Source organism: Melanostigma gelatinosum, assembly GCF_949748355.1.
Source record: "Melanostigma gelatinosum genome assembly, chromosome: 3".
NCBI classification, from domain to species: domain Eukaryota; kingdom Metazoa; phylum Chordata; class Actinopteri; order Perciformes; family Zoarcidae; genus Melanostigma; species Melanostigma gelatinosum.
Genome location: NC_136636.1, coordinates 10185398 through 10207099, shown reverse-complemented (window position 1 = coordinate 10207099; position 21702 = coordinate 10185398). Strand labels below are relative to the sequence as shown.

The window sequence follows — 21702 nt, the reverse complement described above, 5'->3', positions numbered from 1 at the left end:
AAGATTGATGACCTCATTGAGCTCCAATGGGACATGGAGTGTTGCTGAAAGGCGGGTTTGACGGCTGATCACCGCGTTAGTGCGTGTTAGTGACTTCTCTGAACAGGAAGCCCCCACGCGACACGGTACAGTAATAGGTAAGCCTTTTACACTTGCTTTTTACTTTTAGCGACGAATAATCCATATTTTAGGATAGTTATTCGTTCAGAATTAGCTTGAGCGTATTAATAATTATATCGACCGAATTATTTCGTGAGGAAGCAGAGCCAAATGAATTGGAATCAAAGATATATATATATATACCCTGCAGCGGAATAAGTCAGCCAGTGTACAGTAAGTGTGATTAAACATGGAGGAGTCAAAGCTTGAGAGTGATTTTCACGCATGGAGATCCTGCTCGCAGGAAATCGAAACTAACCCAACGAGTTACTCTCGCATTGCCAGAACACCCAAAGTTAAACAGCCGACAGTGTGATCTACATTACATCTCCTTATTAAACCCCTTATGAAACATTCATGGCCAATCGACTCATTTAGACGTTCCTCGATGAAAGCTTGGTCCAGCTTGTGTCCAGGTTGGTGTGATTATACTTGCATGCGTAGACTGGGTTGCTTGTGCTGTGCTGAGTCACGCTGGGGACGCATCGGTAACTTCCTTCGTGTTTTCTTTACACTAGAAAGATAAGTTATGTTCTCAGTATTTTTTTGTGGGAATTTGTGGTTTATAGCGGTTTATATTCAGTGAAAACGTAATACTTGGTGAATACTTTATACACTCATTTATGCACATACACATATATTTTATGACTCATTTTTTTTTTTTTATATCCTTGTTTCGGTATAAAATTTACATAACAGAACTGAACAGTTGGCACAATATATATGAAAGCAAGATGATCAAATTGAATATATTTGGTGAGAGGGGGACTCATTCCTAAACTGGCTATGACCCAGATATGTTTATACTTTTTAAAATTTATTTTTTTTACCTTAAATCATTTTCAAATGGTAAATACATACTTTCTTTAAAAATGAGAAAGTAAGACATTATTGACAGTTTTTCAAATGTGAAACATAATAAGATTCTCAGAAAAAATGAATAAAACCAACAAAATAGCAAGTAGTTTCCTTCCATTAAATGTAACACTTACAGATTGACTTGCAGCTTATACATTCTCATAATTATACGGTGCAAAAATAAAAAGAATTTCAAAGTATCAGCTGTTCAGCAGGATTCTAAAAAGCACTTTCTTATCTACTGGTAATCTGAACTTCCTTCCTTTTTGAACCTTGAATCAACTTTCTACGTATCAACTCGATACGTAGAAAGTTCACACTGAAACAAAGTTAAATAATTCAGCCAAGTTCATCTTATAAACTATACTTTCTCTGAGGTCTTACTCTGAGTTATCTGTTTGTTTTTCTAGGGCCTGTCACCATGTCTGTGAGTGAGACTGATGCAACGTTTTCAAAAATGGATCATCCAGAAGCTTCAGCTTTAGAGCTCACGTGCCCCATCTGCCTGCAGCTCTTCTCTGAGCCAGCTTCTCTTCCGTGTGGTCACATCTATTGCTTTGCCTGCCTTCACACCATGGGAGAAGGCCTTGACCAACACAGCTGCCCTGAGTGCCAGGCAGAGTACCAGGGCACCAAAGCCCTTGTGAAAAGCCTCAAAATGTGCAGCATCATAGAGACATACAAAGCCACTGCTGGTAAAGTCAATTCCACTGGCAACCTTCCTGATGTGGGCCATGTAACGATCAAGAGTGCCGACAGCTCCGTGACAGAAGAGTCAAACGCAAAACATCACCAACACACAGCAACAGCTGGACCGAGCCGAGAGGAGAGCTCGTTGCGTACGGGAAAGCACGGCGGTCAAACTGGGTCTGGATCCACAGAGCAGTCCTTTTCTTTGGTTCAAGAACGAGGCAGCGGCAAAGGCAAGCTGGAAATGGATGAACCTAAATTTAGAATGGCATCTCAAGTCACAGAGTTGAGCCTCAAGTTGGAGATGGCAGAGAGTGTGCTGAGTAAGGAGAAGGAACGGGAGTTGGAGGTGACCACTGCGAACGGTCAGCTGAGAGAGAAAGCGCGCAGACTTTTAGGGCAGATAACCGAGTTGTCGCAGAGCTACACCGCGCAGGTGATGCAGCTTATTGAGGAAGAGCTCGGTCCAGGCGAGGCCAGCGTGGGCGGTCGAATCGGTCAAGCGTCTGAGCTGACAAAGCAGCTGAGGCAAGCCATGCTCAGAGCGGAGTCCCTTCTGACTGAGGACGACGAGGCTGCGTTCAGTGACGAGCTTCGGACTCTACAACCACACATCGTGGAGTTAATGGCCAGGCACGTGGGCGAAGAGGACGACCACGTCGTATCAAAAGTCAACTCTGCGCGCGCCTGTCCCAAGCTGGAGGAAATGAACGCTGCGTTCAGGGAAAGATCTGGAGAGATTCAGCGCTCCCTTCGAAACACCCTCAACCCTTCAGAGGTGACCTTTGACCCAGAAACGGCCCACCCCAACCTCGTCCTCTCAGGGGACTTGAAGACGGTGACGTTCAGCACTGCCAAACAGCCCTATCCATCCTCTCCTCAGAGGTTCACCAACTTCCTCCAGGTCCTCAGCACCCAGAGCTTCCATGAAGGCGATCATTGCTGGGATGTGGCGCTCGATGGTTCTCCGTGGATCTTTGGTGTGTGCTACAGCGGGAAGCTAGCACGCAGCGGGTTGCCCTCCGCTCTGGAAAGCAGCCGATACTCCTGGTGTCTGATGTGGTTCAACAACTTGCTGACAGCCTTCGAGCGGGGTCACGATGTGCCGCTGAAGAGGACCACCGTGTCACGCAGGCTGGAGGTCAGACTGAGTTTCAAGACCCACAGGCTGAGCTTCTACAACGTGAGCCCCAGCAGCGGAAAGACTCATGTGTACACATTTAAGGCTAACCTGACTGAACCAGTGCACCTGGCCTACAGGATGATGTCAGGGGACCCTAAAGGCCGTGTCACTGTTTATTCATAATCGTAACTGTATTTCTATGAACTATATATCATTAGCAAATGTGATGCAGACAGAGAGAAGATATTTTTGAGACTTTGTATGATCATTTAACGTCTTTCGTTGTGTCTTGATAGAAGACCCTGATCACCCACTTACTTCTGTCTATTATTTTGGATGCTTTGTGTGGTAATATATGACTGCTTCTCAAGTCTACATAGGAATAATAAACACAAATGTGACTGAATTACTTGTTGCAGTGTGCCTGAAACGTAGTTTTGAAAATGATGTGCCAGATTATTGTGTTTTCTGTTTTTCTATTTCTATCTCATAAACTCTTTACACACTGGGCATTTTTCACAGCAGACTTAAATGCATAGGTTTGCCGAAATGAAGGCAGCTAAATGGAATTCAGCCATCATTCATTTCATTATTTGCACTTGCACTTTTCCTACTGTGACATGTCCAAATGTCCTCAATAAAAAAACCCTATTCTATTCCAAGATTAATCATGTAATTCATCATATTCATATTATTACATCCGAAGCAGATGACAATCTCTAGTCAGGTGTATTTTACTTGCCTTAACTTGAAAAATAGAAGAAGAAAAAAAGCAATAAACTACGTCACAATGTGATCTCGCGAGACTTGCCCTGCTTGTTTGGTGAGAGTGTCAGCTGACCTCACTGGGGAGATTTTTGTTAAGGAAACTATCCCCAGTACAGCTATGTCCCGTATCGGTGATCAATTTATTGATCGATTGCAGCGTGTATGACTGCGTGTAACGCATCTACTGAAGTCATATTATTTCTAAAAACATTTTACAGCACTTGTACCACTGAATCGGTAAGATATTTTGTTTTTAACCAGTTGAAGCTGTCGTTACGTTGGGTCGGCGTCATCGCACTTGCACTAATCACGTTTGTTTTTATGCTAACGTTAGCCTTTATAAACAGTGATATCTTTCCACACAAGTACTGTCATCTTTACTGTATTTGTCTGTTACTGAAGCTCGGAGAGGTATTTGTTTTAATTCACAAAACAACCCATCGTCTGACAGCAGTTAGCGTTAGCAAGGTTAGCGTTAGCCAACGTCTGAAATCCCCTTCGCTAACTGAAAGTATTCTGATAAACTATACGACTTGATGGTTCGATAGGTGAGGCTATGTTATGATTAACGAGCTTAACGTAACCCGTTACCACCACAAACTAACTCCATGTTATGTTGTTTACTATAGCCAAGTTAGGTAACGTTAGTTTCATGTTAATTCTCCTATTGTTGATGCTAACAGGATTAGCAAGTTTTCTCTGTCGTTTCAAACTTTAAATGTAACACCACACATATATGGCTGACAATACAGTCGATCTAATTCACTAACTATCTACATAATGTGTGTCTTGAAGTGTAGAAAGCTGCGACAGTTGTACACCTCCCAACAATCCTAACCATATGTAACGCTAGCAGAAGCAACATACGTTTGAATTTCTCAAGTGTTTTACTAACTCTTGCTCATATTTAACTATGATATGGCCTAAGATGATTCAACATCCTTGTATGTAGCCAGAGGATCTTCCCGTAACTAAGACCTTTTTATTTGTTCCTCCTTTAGGGTCCGACACCATGCTAGCCACAGTGACTGCTGTGGTTAGGTTTGCGCTATACAATGGCAGTATTTCACCTGCACCATTGGAGAACACGTCAATATTCCCAACATGGCAACCCGATGCTGAGGCCAACATCTCAAAGCCTCACAAATGTCTACAGGTTTTGTACGAGGACGTTGGAGACTCCAGGTGAAGTTGAAACCTTTTAAAGTGTGGCATTGCAATCAATACAAAATGGACTACTGAACTTGAAACAACATTTTATTTCAGAAAGTTCTGTATTCATCCCCCTCATGTTCATCTCTCCGTCTCAGGGTGCGCTTCTGGGACATCTTACTGCTCGTGCCGAATGTGGCCTTCTTCGCGTTCCTCATGTGGAAGCTGCCCTCAGCCCGGGCAAAGATTAGACTCACCTCCAGCCCCATCTTCGTCACCTTTTACTTGCTGGTATGATACAAGCTACAGAAACACCACTTGTCATCATAGTTGTTATTTTGAGCTTGACATTGTGCCACACTGTGAACTCTATTAATAAGAGTGTTTCAGCCCATAATGTCAGGCTGCAGTGTTGAATTGATACCCCAAAAGTCTGAAGGGACAGTGCACTAGTTGATACCTTGCATTGTTGCTATAGGCTATTCTTTCCCTCTAATTCTACTCCAGGACATGTTTTTATTGGCCTGAGAAGACAGATTATTTTATATAATCTAACATATATATATATATGTATTTTTTATAAACTATATTTGTCAGGTGTTCGTTGTAGCGGCGGTTGGAATCACGCGGGCCGTCGTGTCCATGACTGTCAGTACGTCCAGTGCTGCTACCATCATCGACAAAGTAAGGAAGCAAATTAAACATAAATACAAAATGTTACAATGTGGGCAGGATGTAAACAGTACATCCTGCACTGTTGAAGAAAGACATACACATGATGTTATATTGTGACCTGACGTATGCTTCAGGTCAGCACGTGTTGCTCTGCCACAGTGGATCCTCATTATGCCTGTTGTCTCTTCAGGTGCTGTGGGAAATCACCCGCTTCTTCCTGCTGGGGATTGAGCTCAGTGTCGTCATCCTGGGACTGGCTTTCGGTTTGTTCGCGCTGCTGGTTTCAGTTCTCATTTACTGTATATTTGACCCAGTGTGGTGTTTCTGTCTCTTTTCACATGATCGATCTATTTCAAACGTTTAGTTAATAATACCCCCTTTTCAGACCTGAATCTAAATATGAATTTAACTGAATGCCTGTGTATAAGCCTGTTTCTTTATTCATTTATCAGGTCACCTGGAGAGCAATTCTAGTATAAAGCGAGTGCTGGCTATCACTGCTGTGCTGGCTCTGGGCTACTCCGTCACACAGGTAATGACGGATGATGGGAGGAGGCAGGACCTTTTTGGTAAGTTGTCATTCTGAATTCAATGGACAATAAATGCTATATATTGTTCTAGGGCACACTAGAGATCCTGTATCCAGACAGTCACCTGTCTGCTGAGGACTTCAACATCTACGGTCACGGAGGACGCCACTTCTGGTTGGCCAGCTCCTGCTTCTTCTTCCTGGTCAGTAACCTGTAACATTGTAAAATAAAACTCATAACTGATGTCTAAGTATAGATTGATGATGTAATCCTTTTTTCATAGGTATACTCTTTGATCGTGATCTTGCCTAAAACTCCAGTGAGGGAGAGGATATCTCTTCCATGTAAGTTACGCATTTCGATGCAGCAGAGATGAGAAATTAGGTTGAAAGATTTGCATCATGTAACCCATGTAAATATACGAGGATGTTCTGCACTTTTAGTAGTGATCTTTTTTACCACTGCATGATGACATCTAATTGAAAGACTTTGTCCTCTGTTGCCCATTCATCTTTTGTTTTACTCCCTTTGTCCAGCTAAGAGGAGTTTCTATGTGTACGCTGCCATCCTGTCTTTGCTGAACCTGGTGCAGGGCCTGGGCAGTGCTCTGCTATGTGCTGGAATCATAGAGGGACTCTGGTCAGTACCATCCTCTTTAGTATTCTACCAACAAATCCACATGTGGGAGTATTTTAGGAAGACAAAGATAAGTTGAATCGATGGCTATAAAGGGTGGGATTTATGCGGCATGTGCTTTTTAGAAAAATGTGGCTATGGAGCTGAGTGATTGTTTCTAAACCTTCTTATAGTTGAGTTTGTTGTCTGAGAAGTAACAGGGGGGATGATGGACTGTTTTGCTGAGTCCTGTGCGGTTCAGTGAAGTTTGGGGGGGGGGGGGGTGTATGAGAACATAACAGATGTTTTGCTTTTGGATTGAACTTTCCTTCTGACAGAAACCTTTTGGTTGAGCTTTCTGTATCTACTGAAGCTGATCGTGTCCTTATGTCTTTTAGCTTTTAATGAGCTTGTTCGCACCGTGTGAAACCCGTCTCTATTTTTGTGTCTTCCTGAAACAGCTGCGTGGATGTCACCACCTTCCTGTACTTCTCCGCCTTTGCGCCGCTCATTTATGTCACATTCCTCAAGGGCTTCTTTGGGTTTGTACAAGGAATCGTGTCGCATAACAGACTAATTCAGAGTTGACAGTTGCCCTTGTGTCTTCCTTATTTCACCACTTTCTTCCTTTTTCCACAGGTCAGAGCCCAAGATCCTGTTCTCTTACAAGTCGCAGGTGGACGAGCCGGACGAGAGTGACGTCCACCTTCCCCCGACCGTCGCCACGTCTCTTGGTCGCAAGGAGCTGACCGACCAGGGCCTGTTCTACTCCTCCACCCAGATCGACGGCTCTGGTCCCAGCAGCACCCGTATAGTCGGAGCGGACCTAGATGACATAGCCTCCGGACCCTATGGGTCCAGCAGCATTAACAGCATGGAAGCGGACCGCTGGAGACCTATCAACGCATGAAGAGGAGAACCAAGGAACAGAGGTGGTCATACAGCTGGACTCAGATGTTTGTGTAATGCAGGCTGGCCAAAAAAAAAAAAAAAATGCAGAGCAAAGTAGTCGGGACACCAAGAACGGGTAATCTTGGTCTTGCTTTAACGCCGGGATAAGTTAACGAGTGGACACTTAAAGGAGATAGCTTTTTCGAGCATATGATCTGGAGGACTGTGGTTTACTGCTTTTGTAACACTGTTGCCAGAGTGCACTGCTGCTGTAGCGCCACACTAGAGGAGTCCTGTCCCTGATTGTGGCACTGTGTGGATTCTGTTCAACGCGCCCTTGAATGTGTGGAGCTCACTGACTGCACATTTTCTGTCATTCCAGACTTCGAGCGTCGGCTGCTCAATCCCCCAATAATTAAGTTTTAACCCCATTTTAAGTACCCGAGTCTTTAAAATCTAACATTCTTTTGTTGGCAACTCAACATCTGTACATTCCAACTCGAAGCTTTGAGTAGCGGCATCTAAACTCACTTTGTCTGCTGCCTTCTGTTAGATTTGTGACTCAACTGGCTACAGCTGGTTCCTTTTGATTGGTGTACCGTCTTATGAAATAGGAAGGAAAGTGTTAAGTGTGACGTGTCACTGCAATATGATAAGATCATTAATACCCAAATACAAGCAGGGCATTGACTCATATCACAAACCATCTGTAACGCTGTCTACCAGGAATCATCTGTAATTTCTCTCTTTAATTCATTCTGGACTTTCTGCTTTCATGTCTTATACCAGATTAATAATTCCTACTACTGAAGGCACATTTGTTAGCTTCACACTCATTTAGAAGGACTTATTACATGTGTGATTTGAACAACAGACCTTAGACATGCCCTCATTCCATATCGGCAGATCTGGTTCATCTCTGCTTGCTGATACAAAGCTTTTAGTTTTATGCCAATATCTATTGCTCCTGTGGTTGTATTTTCCAGACTGTTTATTAGAAGTGCTCAAATTAGACCATAAACAATATTGATAAATTTGATGGTATCAAATGATGGTATTGATGCAGTGTAATCCTATAGATCTTAACTACATATTGAGAGAGGCTCAGGCCACCGGTATGTTTGATACGGGTCATTATAAGACGACGTCAAGAGAAAACTACTGGACTGTGGCACAACAAATTATCCACATATTGCAAATATGCTTCTTTGTTCAGCCCATTAAATAAGTTATTTCACATCTCTTGGTATTACTACAATATCATACTTTAGTCTTTATAAACCACCACACATCACATTTACTTATTCCTACCAAGGAAGTTTGATGTTTGAGTTTCCCCCTAAAAATGCTATATGTTTGTTAAGAATGGACTACTGTATTTAAGCTAGCAGTATTCATGGATAGTGGGGACCTGGATGCAGAAAACACAGATGCATTTATTTTTTTCCATCATTTTAAAAGCAGCAATGCTGTAAAGAAGTGGCGTATAACCAAGAAATTACAGTACTTGCCTTGACTCTTAGAAATATTATATATTCCAATTTGAGTGCCGGTGATTACTGCTGTGTGTAACTTAAGAGTTAGAGTTGTGTTTCGGGAATCGGTTCGCTGATTCGTGACATGAGTTGGAAAGGTGCAATTATTACAGAGGTCCTCTCTCTTGGTTGATTTTTGGTGTTTAAATCATTTTGCAAATGATCTGTAAATTTTGCCTTTTTAAGTGCATTGATTGTATAATATTCAGCCCTTATTAATGCAATGTATTGAGCATTCCGTGACCTACAGAATAAACCATGGACTCTCGTTTTGTTTGTTTGGATTGAACAAGACACCACTCACTGGCTGCTTTTTGGTAATTCAATACTTTCATTTTCAGGACTCTTGACTCCTACTGTGTGTGATTTTGTTCTGTTTCCTTGGTGGACTGTAGTTTCCTGATGTGTTTCTCTTTAAACGTCTCACATAAATCCGACTTCTTCAACTACGCTTCCCATCGACCCTTTTAAATCACGTGACTCTTGAGTCATTTGTCCGAATTATTTTATCCGACCAATGAGACAAGAGGATACTGTAGCGCCAGTTTGACCTTTATTGGTTTATTTCAACCAGCCGGTCGCTGTGGCGGCGATTCCAGCCGCTCTCGCGCTCTCACTTATGTCTCCGTCCCATCACTCGGCAAGGTTTTTATTATTTTTCATCAACCAGGTGTCAGCGGACCGCTGGTGAAAAATGGGAGGTAACGGCAGCACGTCGAGGAAAGTGTCGTTCGGACTGGACGAGAACGAGAAGGTCACAGTAATTGAAGGAGTGAAGGTAGATGTAATGGAACGTTTTCCTCTTATTGGTAAAATCCAGAGCCAAAGTTTGAGTTGGTTATGATATCGGGCATGTCGGGTAATGGCGGCTAGATAGTAACGCACGGGTAACGGTCTGAGGTCCACTGGCAGGTCCCATGTCCTCACATGAACCCGGTCATACCCTCTGTCCGTTATGCTGCGATAGCGTCACCGTTACTCACTGCTTTAGTTAGCTAAGTTACCTTTATAACAGCTTGAGTTACGACGTGTGTAGCTTGTAGTAAAATATCATTAAAGTAGACATTAACGCAGCTATGACGCAGTGCAACTTTAGCTTGCTGACATATCTTCATGAGCGTCAGCTAACGCTAGATTAGCTAATTGACGTCAACGTTCACAAGAGTAGCGTAGATTTACAGTTACGTTATTGAACTGTAACCTTACGTTACATGTAGAGATTTAAGCATAGTTTGCAATTGTATTTCGCTGGTGAACCTTCAAATTGTAACGTTACAGTAGGATTAAATGAATATTGTGTTCATCATATGTACGTTAGGCAGTTCGCTACTCGCTGTCTCATTATTCAGGAGGGTCAGAGAGAGGAGAGCCCCAGCTGGACAGAAGCACATCTGGAGCATATCAAGCAAGCAAGTGCAATTCAAGGGCATTTGAGCAGGCTAGATGGTGGACTCCTAAAGGTGTGAGCCTTTAATATGATTCTTTCAAAGACACCAAAGGGGCTTGTGTGTGGGTGTATTTATGTCTACATTTGTTAATTCTCACATTCCTGTCCAGCTCTCAGAGGATGTGCTCCGGCGGATGAGGGAGTCTCAGGGGTCTGACGGCACCAAACCACTACCAAGTAAGTCCCAGTCCAAGACCGTTACCTCTCTCACAGAGCGCCCACTGGGAGGCCCACTGTGTCAGCAAACCTCACACAGTGACTGACGAATACAGAACAGCGTCAATAAAGGTCAATTTTATGGCTGTGTGACTTCATACAGTAAACCTAAACTGTGTGATTTAGTAACTGACATATATTTAGGTATTTACACTTGGTTTCAGAGAGTCTGCGTTTGGAGCTGTCCCACTGTGTTGCTCAAACAACTGTTACCGTTTTATTTTCAGGTCTAAAACCAACAGGGCCCTCCACTACAGAAGTCCAGGAGAAAATCCGCAAAAAGTAGGTTCTCGTAATGTCACGGTCGCTGTCCCTTTTTGTTGTCCCGCCATATTTGGGGAAAGACCTGCTATAACTCTGCATGGAACTTATACATTGGTATTGGCTAACTTGGAATTAGATGCCCCCCTTCAGATGCCAATTGATTGTTGCAAACTTTTGCACAGTATTTGATCATATCCCATAATACATTTCGGGCCCTCTCTGTTGACACAGGCAGCTAAGGACCAATGGAGGTGACGGATGTGTGAAATAGCAACACTTGAAGCTAACGTACAATGTTTATGGAGAACACATGCATGCCGAGTGAGCTGTCAACAACACTGCCTGTGCTAAATGACTCTGTGTGTACAGCGGGCGTGTGGTTATGCTGCTGGAATGCTCATATACTATCCTGCACCTCTATAGATTTACTTGTTAGCAAGTCTAACAACTCTTAGCCTCTGTCACTGTAATGCTGCTTCCAATGACAGTATATTATCATATTTTGATCAGTGCTTTATGCCAAACCTCAATGATGTGATCCGTTCTTACTGATGTAGTTAAAGAAAATTAGAGAGTTCCAGAAGTGGACACTTGGTCAAGATACCGGTTGTTTCAGGTACTGTAGAAGAAGTATTTTAAGAAACCCAATACAATATCCCTACACTAGGTTTTTGTGCAGCTGGTATTTGTTCTCACGTGTATTTGTAGTGTGACTCAACACTACACTATGTTTCACGACAAACCCTTACCTAATTTGATATTAATGTTATACATTAATCCACCCAACAATTCCTGAATGCTATGATTTTATGTTTTATTGTTTTTTTTACCAAAATGTTGGTATCTGTTGATCAACAGAAGCTAATATCTCGTGCTACCTCGCTAAGTAGCTCTTTGTGTGAACAACAATATGCATGTTTAGCAGACTTTCACTGGATGAATGAAGGTTAAAAAAACTTGCTTATCTTCCCCTCACTCAGCTTCGAGCGTCAGCAAGCTCTGGTGCAGGAGCAGTTAGCCAGACTGGCCCAAAAGGAGAGAGAGACGGCAGCACCCAAGGGCCCGGACGAGCTGAACCCCGCCCTCCTCATGGAGAAAGGAAAAGCCCACGAAGAGCAAGAAAGGGCAGAGATACTGGTTAGTGCTGCTTTCTGGGTCTATAGCGTGAGTCAGCTGCACCACGTCCAAACCGCAGACCATCTGTGTGTGCCTTACCTTTATTCTATCCATTTTATCTAGACAGCTATTATTATTATTTACAAACCGCTTAGTAAAATAATGCTGCATTTTTCCGCTAAAACCGCATTGCGTCAATTTAATTTGTGTTATAGAATATTTGTATTGTTAACTTGTCTGATGCATAATTTTGTGTTTTTTGGGCTTCAGGCAGGTTGAGTCCTGAACTAAACTTAAGGCGTGAAATATGCAAATATTTATATATTTTAAATATAGAAATGTACAAACGCATATCTCAGGGTGACACTTTTAATATTCAAATTTCATAAAATATATGTATAAATACCAAATTGTGTCTGTTAAGGCAAAGACGCACTGTTTTAAATTCAGAATATGACTTAATTACACATTTATCCACAATCATTATTGAGCAGCAGCCGTACGTTTCCTCCAGAAAGCCTTTGTAGAACTCAACAGCACCCTCTACTGTTGAGACTGTTAATGGCATCTCTGGACTGAGTCACTGGTGAATTATTGAATTATGAGGATATGATTATTACTATAACCCTGGTTTCTATATTGCAGAAACAAACACATTTTTGCAAAAGCAGTCTATCAAACATTCGAGAAAAAGTGCTTTAAGTACTTTAGTTTCCGACTACCCTCGAAGAATCCCTGCACTGAAGAGGTTAATGTGTGTGGTGTGGGAGCAATATAAATAAGAGAGGTACTAGTATCTGTTTAGTTTATTTGCACAATTTAGAAAATACACAAACATAACAGAGATAAATAATACGACAGTGCAGGAAACCCACTGGGCTTATTGGAAGCCTCCACCTAAATAATGTTAAACTGTCATTATATTATAGAGAACACAAACTTAATATATGACTGTGTACTATTGATGACAAAGTATTTTAACAAAAATATAGGATATATAACAATACTTTATCATCAACAAAAACCTATACTTTCTCAGAGCAGGGACATGTGATGGGCCTTGTAGCCTGTTGGGTAAAACTATGATCATCCATTTCAACAATCTATATATTAACAATGACAGTATTCACTATAGGATGATGAACGATGACTTCTGCTATGAATGTTAACACTTATACCCGTCACAGTCACATGGTTCAGATGCATTTCTGTCATCTGATTCCCCCCCCCCCCCCCCCTCTCTGGATATTCTTCAACTCTGTCTCTCCTCTCTAATTAATTCGTCCTGCAACATCTTTTTTGTTGTGCCGGCGAGCTGCACTGAATACTGACTGAAGCCGCTGGCTTACCTCACACTGATACGGGCTCAATTTAATGATGTTTCATCATTAAACTGAAACTGAACACTCTTAACTCACAGCTTTGTTTTCTACTTTTTCCTGACTTGACAAGTCAATACATCCAGTCAGCGTGTGTGCAGATGTGTGTGTGTGTGTGTGTGTGTGGGGGGGGGGGGGTTATTGGTTGTACAGAGTAGAGAATAAGTAGTGACCCAACCCTGTCCTTGGTGATGGTTGTGTTTGACAGGTGGGAGCTAGGGCTGGGCGATATGGCCTAAAAATAAAATCTCCGATTTTTTTACAAAAAATCCGATTCACGATTTAAATCGATTTTTTCCCCCACAAATTTTTGCAGATGACAGAAGCTGTTGAAAACAATTTTTTATTTTATTTTGTGATGATTTTCCCTCGTAGGTTGATAAAAATAAAGTGCAAACAAAACCTGAACATTGTAGAAAGGTGCCTGTAGTATACAAAAAGTATTTGGTCACTCTTTTGTTTGCCTGAATCATTTAAATATAAAATTAAATTAAAGATAACATTAAATGGCATTAAATAGTAGCCTTCCATTGTAAACAACTGTGCAAATGTAACTTTTGACAGTAAGCTTTTCTAACTGAATACACTGATACAAACACAGCATGAAATAAAATGTATGTGACCCTTTACCATTCACATTTTCAAAAGTCCAACATCTGATCTAACATCAACATAACATATTGTGCACAGTAAATAAGTGCATGTAAACAAAATCAAGTGCATTCACAACATAACCAACAGTATTAAACAGTAGTGCATGTTTTTTCTAAATATTTTTTGCCAGGAAGACAGCGTCGCTTGTGCTCCCGCGGTCCTGCTCCCTCCTCAGGGCGCAACACTTCTCCCACTCGGCGGCATGCCTCTGTTTGAGGCTGTTTGTTCTGTGTCAGATGACACGAACCCGAACCATTTCCAGACCACCGAAGACACATTCTTCCCTCTCTTAAGAACGAGAGCTTCACTGCTGGCCGCCATTGTTTTCGTTTGTAAACAATGCGCGCGCACTCAACTACGGGAACCCAACGGGGGGAGGGGTGGGGGCGATTTTCTCGATTTTCAATAAAACACATCGCCTTAAAGCACACATTCGAATTAATCGATTAAATCGATTTATCGCCCAGCCCTAGTGGGAGCATCTTTTTGTTGACCCTGTTCATATCTTCTATTAGCATGTGTTAGTAGTGCATCAGTCCACCATAGACTGAGTGACCATTTGTGATTGGATCTCACTTCATTGTTTCCTTGATGTCCTCGCAGTCTAAACTGTGACAAATACTTAATGAATGTATGAATGAATGAAAAAAATAAAAATAATAAAAAATAAAATAAAAATTTAAAACATATTTTAAGAGCAGGTCTAGGACATGGGTTTTTACTCAAACGCCAGCCTAAAAAGGTGGGTTTTGAGCTGTTTTTTAAAAGTATTCACAGTAAAAGGTGCTTTATACAGCCCTCAATATGGGCCAAGCCGGCGGGCTCGCAGCTAACAGTGCGAACGGCGCTAACAGTGCAGACTATGGCAAAAGTGCTGACGTGACGGAGCTGTTTTCCTCAGGGGTACCCAGAGGGTGGGCGCTACGCTTCAGCGACGACGCAGTCGATCGGGATGGCGCTATCAGCTGTAACCACCGAATAAATGCAGTGCTGAGCGGCGGCTGTGAGCTTTATTAGGGCGTGCTCACATGCACGAAATATACATTGTATTATTCCACTATATCTTTACATATTAGGAAATGGTTGTTTTCTGCTAAATTATTGCGCTGAATCCCATATATATTGCACCTTTAACCACCCAGAAACCAGACGTTATTCACTCCCAAGATTAAAAAGGAAAATGATTTATATTTTTGTTGCATTGCATCTTTTGAGTAGGTTGACACTATCGCGGAATCTGTTTTCAAAGCTCCGGCACGATCACATCTCTCTGCTCAGCGGGTGGGCTTCCCTCACCTCTGCATTTTCCATCGACCTTGCATCCACTGGCAACAACACAGCTGGATACCTAAAAGAAGCCCCCCCCATCCCCATTTCACGATAAACACGCTTCACTTTGAGTAGTTTGGGGACCGCCTTATTAGAAGGCAGACACACAGTCATGCATTGCCACACGTACTGCACTCACGCCATCGCAACACACAAAGACATATATAGCGAGAAACCCCCCCCCCCAGCCTATTTCCCCCAGCAGGCAGGCTGTGCGTTAGTGTTGAGTTGAGGGTACAAGGTGTCAGAGAGCAGATCTGCTCCCCACACTGCCTCAGGCTGCCTGTCACAAACACTCACATTAGCCATTTACTCCTGTCTCAGTGCCACCCGCCACCGCTGGGACTATTTATGTGTATGTATACATCTGCGTCTGTATCTGTGCATACCTGTGCAATAAACAGGGTGTGTGGGTGTGTGTGTGTGTGTTGGGGATATCTACTTGCCAGGTTCATCCACAGTTCAGTCAATACTAAATCATTTTAGCGTATTGCGTGTTATATTTTTAAGTTTCTTTTGTACTGTGCTATTTACATTTTTGTTTGGTACAAAATGTATTTTCCTGTCGTAGCATCTGATGGCATTAAGTCCTTCCTTCGATGCCACATTTTTTCTCGTAGTGTATGAACACCTACTTGTGCCAATATGTACCATTACTCTAAGATGTTGTTCATAAAGTCTAAAAGCGGTGAAAAACCTCCTTTTTTGATGCTCCACAGTGATTGGTCAAGGCTGACCACGTCCACTAATCCTCTCGAATACCTTTTAGTTTTTACTGCCGGTCCAAAAATAATCTCTGTCCATAATACCACACCTGAAAACGCACATCATATGACCATTTACTGGGCATGCGCTAGCAGAGTTACACAAAGTACAAAAGAGTAATAAACGGCCTTTTTGGTAACTGAAGATCTTCCTCCGTCTTTGTGACACACGCACTCAAGCAGAGACAAAGCAGTTAGAATGCTGCTGCTGAAGCCTAACTTAGGTCTCGCTGGATCCCTCTCTCACATACAACACGTTTATTTTAACAGTTAAAAGTCAAAGTTTTACGAGATTCCGTCAAGAAATTTGGTGAACACACGTCTCACTGGGTTCCCCTCTCGGTTCCGCTGTTCTCCGCTCTCACACTTGTAGCTCTGCCGTGTGGCTGGAGGTCGCTGCTGTCTAGAGAGCCACCAAAGTGCTGTTAAAAAGTGTTCACGACTCGGCTTCTTCCACATGTAATCTTACGCTGTTTTGAGACTACAGTCAGGCCTTCCACAGTTACACCTTGAGTGAAGACACGTTCCAGTAACACCTCGTCTCTTCACCTCTCCTTTCTTTCATTAGCACCTCCTGTGTTTGTGTGTGTGTCCCCCCCCACCCCCACCGACTATTCTCTCCGCCTCAGAGGTGTCATTCGTGCTGCAAACAAAATGCTATTACCGGTAGTATGCGCAGGCATTCAGTGCTGAGCATCTCACACGCAAGCATCTGCTTTAAGCTGTTGAATTCCAGAAGCTTCCGAGGTGGGTGAGAAGAATAGACTTTACTCTTGGAGGGGGGGGGGGGGGGCATGCTTATAACCCGTCTGTTCACTCGCTCTCATTCCTGTTTATAAGAAATGTAAAACCAGCGATGGACGACAACATTAGAGGGTACAGTTGACTTCAGACCAGTTTAGTAGTCAGTCCCATGTGTTGAAATGTAAATGGCAAAATTAAAAAGTTAACCTTAAAAAGACACAGATTCTTATAAACGCATCAGATATTTACAAAAGAGTGAAGCAGAACAAATAACTACAGTCACAGTTGATCGTTTTGCAGATTTATGCAGCGGTCCTTCACACAGCTGACAGTTACAAATCTTGTTAATGTGTTTCGTAGTCTAGTCGACGTGCGTGCATGCTTCAGTATTCTATTCATATTTGGGTTTTGACTGTCTCTGCATCAGCGGAAGTCACCTTAATTCCCCTCACCTCGATTCCGTTCTACTCGGCCCAGACGTTTATTAACTATGGAGGCAATCTTCATATTCATTTGAGTGTAGGAAAAAGGTTCCTCTTCACACCGCCTTGTCTTTGTTCCCTCGTCTCCTCCGGTCCATTCAAACCCAGGAGGGACATTTCCTCGACTCCTTGACACAAACTCACATTATTACATATGATCCCCATGATTCTAATTTCCCATAATGCAACTGTGGCAAAAAGCCAAATCAGTTTAGCTAAGATTTGATTGTAATGAAGCCAATTTCTGTTTTAAAAAAAGGAATTGAAATCCTCTATTTAACTGTAAAGAGTGATCTCTTGATGTGAGAAGTTTGAGCTGAAATGTGTGGTCTCCCCCAGTGTTCCTGTTTTCTCACACCAGCTCTTTCCTTGAACAAACTATTGTTGAGTAGGCAGCTGAACAGCAAATCGGGTTGTTTTTTTTCATATTATTTATATATTGGTAAACATCACTGTCAGGCTGTGCTTATTTAGTAGGAATTTGAAGGAGTATGGTGTGATTTGTTGAGGTGTTTTAGTGCCTTTCAAGTTGGACCCACCTTGTTCCCTTTCTCATTTGACCACATATTACCTGTGGCTGCATATTCTGAGCTATTGGTGGGTGTGTCCTGTGCTTGAATGGGGGAGGTGTTGACTGTGTGACGAGGACACAGGATGTAACCCTGTAAATAGTCACTAGATGGCATTGTTGAAGCATGTGTGGGTTTTCCAGGAGATTAAAAACGCTGGATGGATGCATGCTCTTTGCTCTGCACAGCAACATGTGCTCCCAGCATTCATTCCTTCTCCTCTGTCTCATTTTTATATCTTTCTCTCTTCAACTCCTCAGTCCCTGTCCTTAGTGTGTGTGTGTGTGTGTGTGTGTCGGTGTGTGCTTGTGCGTGTGCGTGTGAATGATGACTTGGAACGAAGCATTTGGCATTGTCCAAAAGAAAGATGATGGAAAGCAGGGTGAAAAGCCCAGCATTCATTGAAGTCAGACCTGAGATGGCAAAATGACCGCAGCAGCTGATTCCACATGTCAACAGTGTTGGCTCGCTGCTGCTGCTGCTGCTGCTGCTGCTGCTGCTGCGGCGTAGAAACACAAGGAAAAGACACTCGACGGAAGGGCGGAAATGTGTAGTTTTGCTCTGAATATTCAGCCTTTCAATGACAAGATGTTCTCGCTAACCAGAAGGCCCTCCTTGCTTTGTAAATGGTGAAATATAACTCTGCTTTAAAACCTGAATGCTGCCGTTTCATCTAATACCCTAACTTTTAAAGATTGATTTAAACATGTTTATTTTTAATTGAGTGTTTCTTTTATTTCCATTATTACATATGATTTAATCTGTGGCACGTTTAAAGACTTGATCACACATAATAAATAAAGCGTTTCTACCCACCATCTCCTCTGTCCTCACTAAACTATCAGTCTGTCACTTCACATCACATCAGCTGCTGTGCGCCTTCTCTTTCTAGCACCAGATGGACATGTTGCATTAACTCTATTCAGCACAGTGACAATAATCTCTGGACGGGTTTTTTTTGTTTTCCCGCCGCTTGACCCCAAGATGACGACGTGAAACTAAAATGAGAACTATGAATCCGTTGTGTTTCTGCAGATGATAGCACATCATTGTACAAATCACACAGTAGCAAACGTAACAATAAGACGCCCCGCTGTGCATCTGTTCAGCGTCTGTCCATCAACCGGCAGTTATTTAAGCAAAGCAGAGACTCTGAGTGTGGTTTCGTAATATATTCAGATGTCTGACTCCGACAGCCAGCCGGCTAGATGGCTAACGCTGCTTGTTAGCCAAAGACTTGGTGGGAGAGGGAGAAGCGAACGGGTGCAAGGATCCAGAGAAGAGGAGAAAGCTGGATCATTAAATAGAGAAAGCGATGGCAGTGGAGTGAGGGAAAGATTTATGTTGACGCCAAGTGGGTCTTTACCATAACGATGGCTTTTTGAGTGTGACACACTGTGAAGGTAAGTATATGTGCGCACACACACTCGGATATAAACTCACGGGTATAATTTATTTTCTCATAGATGTAAAATACAACAGCAATTCAGACACACATTCACACACAGCTAAACCACTTGTTATCAGCGAGTGTAATCACAGACTTGACATCTTTTCTGCATGTTAAAGCAGCTAAGCCCTTTGTGCACTCACTCACACACACACACATGCACACCCGCACAGGACTCCTCCATCGTCTCGAGCGACGGTAATTGCTGACGAGCAGAGCGTTCACCAACTGAGGAGATTTTGATCGGTGTAGAGCAGCGAGTGAGGGGGGGAGATGGGGAGGGGAGGGGGAGCACAAATCCTGTCGGTTCAAAGGACAAATGAGTCGGAATGGAATACCTCCTCCCATCAGAGAGCAGTCGGGAGCGTACGTTTTTACGATTATACATTCTGAACATTTATACATTTATATATATATATTTATATATATATATATATATATATTTATATATATAGATTTATATATTTATATATATAGATTTATATATTTATATATATAGATTTATATATCTATATATATATATATATATATATATATATATATATATATATATATACTGGTATATATATACTGGTATATATGTATGTATATATAACTTGTGTTTTACTGTTGGTACACGGAGGACTCAAACATGTTCATTAATGAGACTGTTTCTGCTGGTTGGAGCGGTGCGTTAAAATAATCGCTGCAATCTTTCTCGATATTGTTTTGTTGGGGAAAAAAATGTTGTATTCTTTCAATTGGAAGATTTCAAGATTTCTAGAAAAAACCAGTCCATAAAAGAAAATCCAATGCCAAGGACAGCTGGAGCGAAACTGTACAGGTGGTCAAGATGAGAACATGTTCTCTCTCTCTCTCTCTCTCTCTCTCTCTCTCTCTCTCTCTCTCTCTCTCTCTCTCTCTCTCTCTCTCTCTCTCTCTCTCTCTCTCTCTCTCTCTCTCTCTCTCTCTCTCTCTCTCTCTCTCTCTCCCTCCCCCCCATTCTCTATCTGTCTGGTGTGAAAGCGGGCTGATGATGAAGTGTTAATTCATTTAACCTCCCCCGATGCGACAAGAACACACATTTAATGAGCAAACAGCTAGAGTAACCACTCCGTGCCTCTGGTATCTCCACTGTACCGTGTGCACGCTCATGTGTGTGTGTTTCGTGGGTGCATGCAGGTGTGCATATCAAGCACAGGTGTGATGAGTCGTGGATGTGTATTTGGACCGCTGTCATGCTCTGACGGAGGCTGTGCAGTTTGACTTCATGTGCCGAAAAGTTGACTGCCAGGCTTTCTCCCGCTAAGATTGTTCAGTACACTCTGCTCGCATGCTGCTGGTGATGGCCGGTCCTGTACATCCCGACTTCCTGTCTCCGACACTCCCTGTACGTACTGAACTGCTACCCATATACACAAATATAATACAAATACTGCAGATACCACTGCCAAGTTTGTTTGTGACATGTATGTCATATATATACATTTATATTTGTCAGTTGAAACGCCGTAAGCCAAAATAAGTTGTCACGGTATGGTAGCACAGATTTGCTGAAATGTAAATGTAAAAATGTGTGGCTTTTGTTTGGAGTTGTTTATGTTCATTAAAGATGAGCAACAATGAACAACATAAGTAGTTGGTCACCTATATATGGTGAATACGTATTCTGTGGATATAATTTGAGGGCCTTTTGAGGGCAAATCCACAGAACCACTCTGGAGGTTTACTATGGATCAGCATGGACCAAACTAGAGCTGCAGTGAAAGCACTCTGTCATCACACGTGATGAATGTGCTTACCGTGCGTATTTCCACAGAGATATGACAGGAAGAGACCTGTCAGTGATTTAGCTCTTATTTTCTTCTCTTTGTCTGTATCTCTGCCTTTCTCTCTTTCTTCCTAATTAAAAAGCCAAATCAGGAGTGTGACTGCACAAGCTGTCTGCCAGTGACATTCTCACTCTCACTCTCTCTCCACTCCTGACTCCAAGTAGAAAACCACACCAAAATCTTTTCCTTCCAAACACACAGATTTATTCAAATGCACTATTTGCATAATTCAGTATTTACATAATTGATTTCCAAGGAAGCGTATCTCACCATGTGAGATGGTGTTAAGAGACCAAAAGGTCTCATCGTGTCACAGCTCTGTCACTTTTTGCGTTTCACCCCCGCACTGCACACACTACACACACTACACACGTACACACTCACACACACTGTTGGCAGACCGTTGGGGTTTGGAGTCTAAATCAAGCATGAAGCGTTGTGAAGCTGGTGCATCTGGTGACCCCTGTGGTACAACCACAGG

The 21702-nt window shown here is 42.4% G+C and overlaps 3 protein-coding genes across 6 annotated transcripts in view; all 3 read left to right on the top strand.

Moving 5' to 3' along the window:
• Positions 1-35: 35 nt before the first annotated feature.
• trim107 (tripartite motif containing 107) lies at positions 36-3322 on the top strand. Its single transcript, XM_079297043.1, has 2 exons — positions 36-137; positions 1428-3322. The coding sequence occupies exon 2, from the start codon at positions 1439-1441 to the stop codon at positions 3011-3013; it is 1575 nt and encodes a 524-aa protein (XP_079153169.1). The 5' UTR covers positions 36-137; positions 1428-1438; the 3' UTR covers positions 3014-3322.
• A 377-nt stretch (positions 3323-3699) lies between these two features.
• On the top strand, positions 3700-9264 carry tpra1 (transmembrane protein, adipocyte asscociated 1). Its single transcript, XM_079266259.1, has 11 exons — positions 3700-3835; positions 4600-4783; positions 4909-5041; positions 5348-5434; positions 5616-5688; positions 5878-5957; positions 6047-6157; positions 6239-6299; positions 6492-6594; positions 7032-7112; positions 7210-9264. Exons 2-11 carry the CDS (start codon positions 4611-4613, stop codon positions 7478-7480), a joined length of 1173 nt encoding a protein of 390 aa, XP_079122385.1. The 5' UTR covers positions 3700-3835; positions 4600-4610; the 3' UTR covers positions 7481-9264.
• Positions 9265-9561: 297 nt separating this feature from the next.
• Positions 9562-21702, top strand: part of chchd6b (coiled-coil-helix-coiled-coil-helix domain containing 6b) — a 48836-nt gene continuing 36695 nt past the window's right edge. For 2 of the 4 annotated variants that reach the window (XM_079265239.1, XM_079265238.1), the window contains exons 1-5: positions 9562-9774; positions 10346-10456; positions 10554-10620; positions 10887-10941; positions 11904-12060. In XM_079265239.1, the coding sequence (XP_079121365.1) occupies positions 9691-9774; positions 10346-10456; positions 10554-10620; positions 10887-10941; positions 11904-12060 (474 nt within the window). In that variant the 5' untranslated portion in view covers positions 9562-9690. The remainder of the gene's footprint in view (positions 9775-10345; positions 10457-10553; positions 10621-10886; positions 10942-11903; positions 12061-21702) is intronic. The other 2 variants (XM_079265240.1, XM_079265241.1) reach the window with 1 other exon arrangement.

What these genes read in the sequence shown, in the direction of transcription:
- trim107 (XM_079297043.1), top strand. Translation starts at nt 1,439, where the DNA reads ATGTCTGTGAGTGAGACTGATGCAACGTTTTCAAAAATGGATCATCCA.
- tpra1 (XM_079266259.1), top strand. Translation starts at nt 4,611, where the DNA reads ATGCTAGCCACAGTGACTGCTGTGGTTAGGTTTGCGCTATACAATGGC. An exon ending in GAGGACGTTGGAGACTCCAG is followed by an intron (nt 4,784 to 4,908) that starts GTGAAGTTGAAA and finishes TCTCCGTCTCAG; the next exon opens with GGTGCGCTTCTGGGACATCT. An exon ending in GCTCCTGCTTCTTCTTCCTG is followed by an intron (nt 6,158 to 6,238) that starts GTCAGTAACCTG and finishes CTTTTTTCATAG; the next exon opens with GTATACTCTTTGATCGTGAT.